At 53.2% G+C, this 9,614-nt stretch overlaps 1 protein-coding gene across 3 annotated transcripts in view; it reads right to left on the bottom strand.

Annotated features, from left to right (window-relative positions):
• Window positions 1–9,614, bottom strand: part of ZC3H18 (zinc finger CCCH-type containing 18) — a 59,522-nt gene that overhangs the window by 27,975 nt on the left and 21,933 nt on the right. For all 3 annotated transcript variants that reach the window (XM_011928014.1, XM_011928013.1, XM_011928012.1), the window contains 3 exons: window positions 8,912–9,060; window positions 8,526–8,618; window positions 7,296–7,453 (listed from right to left, as the gene is read on the bottom strand). In XM_011928014.1, coding sequence (XP_011783404.1) covers window positions 7,296–7,453; window positions 8,526–8,618; window positions 8,912–9,060 — 400 coding nt within the window. The remainder of the gene's footprint in view (window positions 1–7,295; window positions 7,454–8,525; window positions 8,619–8,911; window positions 9,061–9,614) is intronic.

Consider the following 9,614-nt stretch of genomic DNA (forward strand, 5'->3'; position numbering starts at 1 on the left):
CGCCTGAGAGACACGAAGAGTGTGTGAATAAGTGGAGACAGCTTTGTGAATAAACGGAGACACCTGACATGAAGTGTGTGTGCATAAATGGGGAGACGCCTCTTGCACTGGGACAGGACAGCTCGGAATCGCCCACAAGTCAGTCCTTCCTATGCTGACTTATAAATGTAACACAATCCCAGCAAAAACACCAATGAGCTTCTTTCCGGAGCCAGACAAGCTGACACCCAAGTTCACGTGAAACATCAGACCCCAAGACCAGCCAAGAAAACCCCGGAAATGAAGACATGCCAGACACGACCTCTGAGGCATTAACCATCCTAAAAAGCCTGTGTAATCAAGCCAGTGCCATCGCAGCACATGAAAACCGGCGGCCAGAAGCAGCAGGCAGGAGGTCCAGACACAGACCCAGGCACGCCCAGAGAAGTGGCGTCTCAGGGACAGAGGGGATTCTTCCTCGAACAGGGAGGGTCAACTGTCCAGCTGCTGGGAAGGTCAGGCTGTCTTCCCCACGGCGCACAGGGTGGTGGGGTCTGCTCTAAACTCCTGGCGGTGCCCACAACTCTGCACCTCCTTTCCTGCAGAGCAGAGGAAACAAAGTGTCCACTAGCAACAGGAGGTCCCTGGACACCCCTCCAGGGTGTGCCTCAGCCCCAGGTCAACCCTCTGCTTTGGGTAGACTGGGTGGGAACCTGAGGCATCATGGCTTGCGGTGGCTCCAGCTATGGGTGGCCACTAACACCCCTCGAGGTCGTCTCCTCGACTCTCCACACGGCCTAGGACTGGCTCTCCCAAAGGACACGGCTTCAGGTCGTTCCAGTCAGTCCGACATCATTCAATCGAATGTGCAACTACGCAAATCACACTGAACTACGATACTCCGTAAACATCTGTAGAGACCTGTGGTGACACGACATCATGCTACACAAAAAAGAAGAGGAAGCCTGGACAGCACGCGAGGTACAGCATGTAGAGACAGCTCGTCCCTACAAAAATACAAAATTAGCTAGGTCTGGAGACGCACGGCTGTGGCCCCCAACTACTTGGCGGGCTGAGGCAGGAGGACTGCATGAGCCCAGGAGGGCAGAAAAGCCTTTCCCAAAACGAGCGTGAGGGTGTGTGTTCTCTGACAAGAGGGCTGTGCTGGCAAATTTGTTTTTGGGAAACTGCACTTAAGCAAAACGAAAAGGCCTCTTTCCTGCAGGCTTTCTGGAAGTCGTGGGTGAGTGGATAGGAATGAGGCACACAGCATTTCCTCAGCAGGGCTGCCTCAGAACCATCTGCTCCACAGCATGTGCTCTAGAGAACGTGTCAACACAAACCCCACCGGGAACCGCAACGGCGCTCTGGAGAACGTGCCGCCACAGCACGCCACCGGGAACCACAACCGCGTTCTAGACAGTGAGTCAACACAGCACGCCACCAGGAATTGCAACCATGCCAACAACAGACTCCTCAGTACCATCGTGAAAAATTCTGAAACACTCTTGAAATGAATTTGGAAGGGTGTTTAATTCAATTTAAAAATAAATGCTACTGGGCAGTATCATGGTCTGCACAAACACTTCCCAAACTGTTTTAGGGAATCCAAAATGTTAATGGGCCTTTTGAGAAAAGGGTTCTGTGATCAAGCAAGGTTGGGCAAAGCTGGCTCGCAGCAAATGGGAGGCTCGCGCCTCATTCTGCAGTCACCACTTAACCAGCCAGCACCAACAGTGTCCTGTGCACACACATGCATTCTGCACTCCAGAGGCCCCGCGTCCCCAGAGGTCTGGGCAGTGTCAGACTCAGCACTGGCACGTGGAGTGGACTACTCCTCGCTGGAGGGGAGAACCCAAGGTCCTCGCCAAGAGGAACCACTGGACACGCCCACCAGAGGCAGGTGGTTTCTGCCCACAGCCCTGCCCAGGGAGAGGCATGGCAGGTGAAAAGTTGAGCAATTAGAGAACGTGTAACAATCAGACGTTTGGAGCTTGGAGATCACTTTGTTTAACCATTTCATTTCAATGACAAGGAAACTGGAGCTCAAAAAGTACTAGAAAAAGTTCTAAAATGTCGAACATGACCCACTTTTAATCTAAGGGTTATGCAATATTACACAATGAAACACAGCTTGCATTTGCACAATTCAGGTTGAAATTGTGCTGACCTCAACCCAGGTGGAGGGAGGCTGTGCTCTGCAAAGGGGTGGGAGTCAGGTGCTCACATGCCCCTGCCTGCTGCAGAGACCCAAGGTGAAAAGGAGGGTCCCAGGCAGTTCACAAAGGGAGCAGTGATACAGCCCCCTGCTGCCTCTTGTCCCTCAACCCACCCAGCATGGTCTGGGTGGTGCCCACTTGCCTGTTGCCCACCTTCCTGTTGCAATGTTGGCTACTGAAAGTGAAGGCAGGGGATGAGGTCCCCGAAGGCATGAAGAGGCCACAGGCAATGCCTGGGCACCCATACACCCATCTGCCCTCAGAGTCTGTGGGACTGTGGGCTTGCCCATGTGGAGCAGGCCTGTCTCACTCTCCAGGTAGCCCAACCCTCCCTCCCTGCTCACTCAGGGGCTTCCCTACAGAGCACCAGCAAATCCCAGGTAAATCCACTTGTACTCTCTCAGGTAAGCATCTGGGACAAAGGAGGTGCTCGACCAGCATCTGGTAGACCTGTTACCTGAGGAAAGGGAGTGTGCTTTTTGAAAATTATTGTTCTGGTTTCTCTGTATCCCAGCCTGACATCCTACTCCAAAGAACAGCAGCCTGCACTCCCATCTCTAATACACTGGCACCGCACCACTTCCTGTGCTGGGGGCGTATGGGAAGTTGGCAGGGCCCAGTCCGTGGCCCTGGCCATGGCCTGACAGCCTGATGCTGGTTTAACCAGAAACTGTTCACGGTGGGGCTACTACTGACGACCGCATTTCTCACAGGTGACATCCTGTGCACACTAGAGGCCCCTCGTGTCTTTGGGTCACATGTCCCTATTGGACTTGTAGAATATTCTGGGTACAGCATCCCCAGCAGCCCTATGAAAAGATGACATTTCTCTTTTTTTTTTAAGACAGAGTCTCACTCAGTTGCCCAGACTGGAGTGCAGTGGCACGATCTTGGCTCACTGCAAGTTCTGCCTCCCGGGTTCACGCCATTCTCATGCCTCAGTCTCTCGAGTAGCTGGGATTACAGGCGCCCGCCACCATGCCCGGCTAATTTTTTTGTATTTTTTTTTTAGTAGAGATGGGGTTTCACGGTGTTAGCCAGGATGGTCTCAATCTCCTGACCTTGTGATCTGCCCGCCTCGGCCTCCCAAAGTGCTGGGATTACAGGTGTGAGCCACCGCGCCTGGCCGTCATTTCTTAGTCTTACATATGTGAGAGTTTTCTGTTTTGTTTTTTGAGAGTCTCACTCTGTCGCCCAGGCTGGAGTGCAGTGGCACCATCTCAGTTGCTGCAACCTCCACCTCTCAGGTTCAAGAGATTCTCCCACCTCAGCCTCTTGAGTAGCTGGGATTACAGGCGCACATCGCCACATCTCAAAAAAAAAAAATAAAATAAAATAAACAAACAAATAAATAAAATAAAATAAAAAAGATATGGAGTCTCACTCTGTCGCCCAGGCTGGAGTGCAGCGGCACAATCTTGGCTCACTGCAACCTCCGCCTCCCAGGTTCAAGCAATTCTCCCGCCTCAGCCTCCCGAGTAACTGGAACTACAGGAACACACCACCATGCCAGGCTAATTTCTTCTGTATTTTAGTAGAGACAGAGTTTTACCATGTTGCCCAGGCTGGTCTCGAACTCCTGAGCTCAGGCAATCCGCCCACCTCGGCCTCCCCGAGTGCTGGGATTACAGCGTGAGCCACCGCACCCGGCTGCAAAGTATTATTTTTACTAAGTGATCCTACTAGGTGAATTTTTAATTCCAAAAGAGATATAAAGAAAAAACAGGCCGGGCGCGGTGGCTCACGCCTGTAATCCAGCACTTTGGGAGGCTGAGGTGGGTGGATCACGAGGTCAGGAGATCGAGACCATCCTAGCTAACACGGTGAGACCCCGTCTCTACTAAAAAAAAAAAATACAAAAAATTAGCTGGGTGTGGTGGCGGGTGCCTGTAGTCCCAGCTACTGGGGAGACTGGAGCAGGAGAATGGCGTGAACCCGGGAGCCTGCAGTGAGCCAAGATGGCGCCACTGCACTCCAGCCTGGGCGACAGAGCGAGACTCTGCCTCAAAAAAACAAACAAACAAAAAAAACAAAAGGAAAACAACAACAACAACAAAAGGAAAAACAATTTTCTTGTCCTTTATACAGTACCAGACTATTTCCTGAAGACTTCTCGAACAGGCACCATAGTCCGCTGGTTCTACAATGACGTGCCTAGAGCTCCATCCTGTAGTGAGCAAAGCCTGCCTGCATGAAGGTGCTTCTATGTGACAATTAGTTGCAAAACTCAACATCAGATGGCTAACGTCTATATTCCCAGCAACTCAGAAGGCTCAGGCACGAGGACTGCTTGAGTCCAGGGGTTGGAGACCAGCCTGAGCAACATAGCAAGACCTCATCTCAAAAAGCCAACAGAAAACCCTCAACATTAGGGAATAAAATGACGTGGTATCTTTAGAGGGTTTATGTCCCTGGAATTACTTAAAATCAATGATTCTCAGACTTTAATATGCATCAGAATTACCTGGAGGGTTTGTTTTTAACAAACCACTGGCTGGGCTCTCCCTGGAGTTTCAGATTCAGTCTGTCTGGGGTGGGGCTGAGAACCTGACCTCTCACATACTGCCGGGACAGACGTGGCTGAGGTTGAGGCGCCACGCCAGGAGGTCACAGCTATCAATCCAGGCTGCATTCTCCTCACCTGTGCAGCAGGGCCATGGCCCTGACCTCGGCCTGCTGTGACCCAAAACAGGTCAGGGGCACCGGATGCAAAGCCTGTCATGCAGCAGGATTCCAGCATGTGAGTGTTGCTGGCTTGGCCTCTTCTGTGCCATTAAGGCCCTGGAGCCTGACGGCCAACTGGGCTGCCAGCCACCCTCCTGCACACCCTACAATCTGTGGCCTGCTTTGCCAGCTGTTCCAGGTGAGGCCCAGCCTGCAGCAGGCACGGGTAGGACTGAGAAGGCTGGGTGACAAGGGGAGCCACTCCTGCCAACAGCACGCACCAGGACGCCTGAGCTTGCAGCGCAGCCCCCTCCCTCCCTCTGGGTCTCAGCAGCCCAGCCACACTGGCTCCCTCCACTCACTGTTTTCCTCTGCAGCCATCGGGTGGACCCAACTTTCCCTTAGGTGCTCTTTGTGACAATCATAGGGTGGTCTCCACCCTCCTGGCAGGACGCTGACTGACAGTTCTTCCCAGTGTCTATCAGAAACAGCCAGGGCACCTCATCACTGTGACATATGCACCCTGACCCTGTTCCCAGAGGTCCTGACTCACCAGGTCTCAGGGGAGGCCTGGCACAAAAGGCCGCAGGTTAACTGTAACGTGCAGAGGCCGCACTATAAAAACAAACAAAATACAAACATACGGAAAAACCTGGCTCTCAGACACCAATGAAAACCTTTCAGCCCTGACTGCCGAGGCTTTAGCATTTGGGGGTCCTGCAGTGTAGACACCGGCTCCTGGGAGAGAAGCGAGGGAGCCAGGAGCCAGCTTCTGTCACCTGGTGCCAGGATGGGAGACACCTGTTTCTGTAACCAACACTGATACACAAAACACACACAGAGGGGACTCCAGAAAACCTCAGAGACCTGCCGACCTGCTTCCAAGCAGCCCGTTTTCAGGTCCCTGCTCCAGTCAGGGAAACTGGAAATAGAGGGTCAAGGATCACGCCCAGGTTCTAAAATCCATCATCCCATCATTCCCCACACATATTTATAGAGTCCTCCGTGCGCACGAGCTCTGGGGCAGAGAAACACGGTATGTTCATCTAACAAAACAAAACAAAACAAAACAAAACACAAAGGCCTCCAGGGCTTCAGGAGACACCCCCGGGGATCCTGCAGAGTTCTGACTCGAATGCATCTTTCTGTGATCTGACATTCCACACGAAATTTAATTAGAAAATGTACACGTTTTAACCAAGTCTTTAAATACCTATCCCTTCAACCTCTAAGCTGTCACCTTCTGGGGCAGGTGTGGGCCACTGGGGCTTCCTTCCCCAACTCCCGCAGGCAGAAAGCCCAGGGGAGCCTGCTCGCAGCAAGAAGGCCTTGAGAAGGGCCTTGCACGGCCAAGTCAACAGGACCGAATCCTGGAGTGCACGCACTGCACGCCTTCCTTTTCTGTGCGCCGTTTATTATCACTCCAGACAGAAATCATAGTGATTATGATTCCCTAATAGCTACCAGAAATGTACAGGGCTGCTAAAGCCTCAGGATAATGGAGCGCCAATTCAGATCTGAGCGAATTATAATCCAGTTCCTCGCCCTGAACCTCACTGTGCCACCCACAGGCAGAGTTTTGTAAACAGCACTTTGCATGCCACGCAATCCTCCCAAGGTCTGACGTCCACCCTTCAACCTAGGCACTTCTGTAAGACAGGAGTTTTAAACACCAGGCATCAATAGGCCAGGCGCAAAGGTTCACGCCTGTAATCCCAGCACTCTGGGAGGCCGAGGTGGGCGGATCACTTGAGGTCAGGAGTTCGAGAACATCCTGGCCAACATGGCGAAATCCCATCTCTACTAAAAATACAAAAATGAGCTGGGTGTGGTGGTGCACACCTGTAGTCCCAGCTACTTGGGAGGCTGGAACAGGAGAATCGCTTGAACCCACAGAGGCGAAGGTTGCAGTGAGCCGAGATGGCGCCACTGCACTCCAGCCTGGGCGACAGAGTGAGACTCCGTCCCCGAAAAGGAAAAAAAAAAAAAAAAAAGACCAGCCAGCAATGCCCTGAAGGAGCCAAGCAGTGGAGACAAAACAGCACGGACAGCGAAGAGGCTGCAGCTGTTACGCTCCTGGCTTGCGGCAACCTCCACACATTTCCTGGCTCCTGGGTAACGTGGGGAGGGGGAAGGAGCCAGAAACAGACTTGTGAGGCTCTAGAGGCCTCGAGGACAGTTGCGAAAACTCTCAGAGCTCAGGAACCACAACGGCGTGAGTGCTGCCAGTCAAGGCCCACGGCACAGAGGCGTAACGCTTCCTTCCTAGAAGCAAAAAGCTGAGATGAGCTGTGAGGACCATGCCTGAATGCTCTCAGGCATGTCACTGCCACTCCAGCAAGTGGGGCTGGGCCCTGGCCGAGGGCACCCTGGGGCCCCGGACATGGCCGCAGGCAGGGAGGAAACGGAGGGGCAGGCGGGGCCATTCCTTACACTGTGTCTCTGACATCTCTCGGGATCCGAGAGTTCCAATCTCGAAAAGCTTCATTTTCTTTGTCAAATTCCCGTTCATCTTCGCCAATGGTCACCGTAAACCTTTTCTCTTCAAAATCAGGCTCCTGTTCTTTTCGGATAGTTGCTTTTTTTAAAACCTACCATTGTAAGAAGAAAGAAGTCAACACGGAGAGGAATGCTGGGTGTCACTGTTAGGAAACACAAAAGGGGCCGCCCCACCCAACTGCAGCAGCCCCCCAGGAGCAGGAGCCGCAGGCTGCAAGTGCTCGAGGGTGAGGGGCGGACACAGCGCAGGCGTCTTTCTGGGGAGGGCAGTCTGCGCCTGTCTCTGCATGAACAGCTGCCCCCAGCCTCCGTGTGCCCACGTGAGGCATTCATCACTTCCTTCAACTACCCTTGGAACTGAACCCATGGTTCAGTTACTCAGTGACAAGCAGCACGTGGAGTGGCTGGAGTCTCAGAGGGAAGGAGGTGACATGCTGAGGGAGAGAGGAGGAACATCTTGTCCATCACTTCCCAGCAGAGAGGCTGACCAGGAAAATGAGGAAGCGGGGCTGGGTGCCGGCAGAGTGGTTCCCAGAGCTAAGTTCATACACTGGGGCCAACATGGGCCTAGAGGGAGGGAGTGTGCAGTGACGGCGCCAGAAAGCCCCAAGCTCTCTCCAGAAGAGCAGCACCGAGTCTCAGGAACATGAGGCGCAGATCCCAGTGGTGCGGCGAGGGCAGCCTCACCAGGCTTTCTGTGAGTGGCTGGGGACTGCACCCTGTGCTCCTGGGCAGTGCCAGTCGGGGCCCAGTGCTGATCCAGCCCCATGAAGACAGTGGGTACGCCCTGGACTGAACTTCCCGGCCTACTGGGTTGCTGCCTGAGACAGTTAGATATAATTCTCCATCCTGCTGCGCCTGGTGGCGCATGCCTGTAATCCCAGCTACTTGGGAGGCCGAGGCAGGAGAATCGCATGAACCTGGGACGTGGAGGCCGCAATGAGTCGAGATGGGGCCATTCATTGCACTCCAGCCTGGGCAACAAGAGCGCAACACCCGTCTCACAAAAAAAAAAAAAGACACCACAGAAAACGACCCCTAACTTCAGAGCTTTTTTTCTGGGGCTTTCCATGGCTGTCTCTGGACTGAGGAAATCCCAGTTTTGTCAAGAACCACGCCTGGAATAGCCTCTTTCTTGTAAGGATTTCTGCCGAATTCTGTTACCTCCTTTGCATGCCGGAGTCCTCGTTCCCAGGCACTCTCTGTTGGGGGCTCTGGAGGGGGTGGAGGCAAAATTTCATCAACTACCGGCCCACCCTGCTGAAAAATGAGAAGGGAGAAGGTGAGAAAGTAAAACTTTCAAGTGTACAGAGAAAGCAGACAGTAAAAACACCAACCACAACACAAGCTGGCCGCGTATGGCCGCTCTCCTTTCACTAAGCCTCACTCCATCCCCAGAAAGCCGAGGCCTGCTTCCACTCGGGACAACAGAAGTAGCTGAAAGGGGGCACTGAGCCTGCGCTAAGGCACAGCGACTTGTCTTAAGCCTGAGATTCAGACAGAGCTCAGCTGGCTGATGTGCTAACAATGAAAGAAGAGGCATCACGCACCCAAGGGTTGGCGGGCATCAGCGGGTGAGGTCCGAGAGGCGGGGCGCCATTAGGCGGGAAGGGGTCGGCTTTGGTGATTAGGGAGTAGTTCCCCTTGTCGTTCACTCCAGGGTGTATAAACCTACAATTCATTCCCCAGGTACAGTTCCCTATGGAAACAAAAGTGAGATCAGAAAGGGTCCACAAGAGCCTAACTGCACAAGGGCAGCTGCTGGGGTTGGGGGTGGGAGAGGGCAGTGGCCATGTTTACCCAGGCCTGATGGTGAGCCACACAGCAGTGGGGACGGAATGCGGAGGTGGGTGGGATAAGCCTGGAGAGGCTGAGCCAGGCAGCTGCACCTGCCCAGGCACAGCAGTTCCCCAGAGGCTGCCAGGAACCTATGGCGCCTTGGTCACAGGAAACAGCCCGTTTCAACGCCACTTTGTGGAGAGTTCATGCATACCAACTGTCTGAGTATTAATTTTCCCCTTAAACCAGAAAAGCCCCAGAGCTTTGCTTCCAGCCCTGGCCCAGGCTCATCTAGGTACAACTGGATGTTAACTGTATTTGTGCTGAAACAGACATCAATGAGAAGCATTCACAACGATCAGAAGCCTGCAGGTGTGCTCAGGGTGCCCTTGGCCACCTCTGCACATCTGCATTTCTCTTACGAAAATTCTCACAGAGCATTTCAAGATATTTCTGGAATTTTTTTTTTTTTTT

This window comes from Colobus angolensis, unplaced genomic scaffold, assembly GCF_000951035.1.
Source record: "Colobus angolensis palliatus isolate OR3802 unplaced genomic scaffold, Cang.pa_1.0 Scaffold76, whole genome shotgun sequence".
NCBI lineage: Eukaryota > Metazoa > Chordata > Mammalia > Primates > Cercopithecidae > Colobus > Colobus angolensis.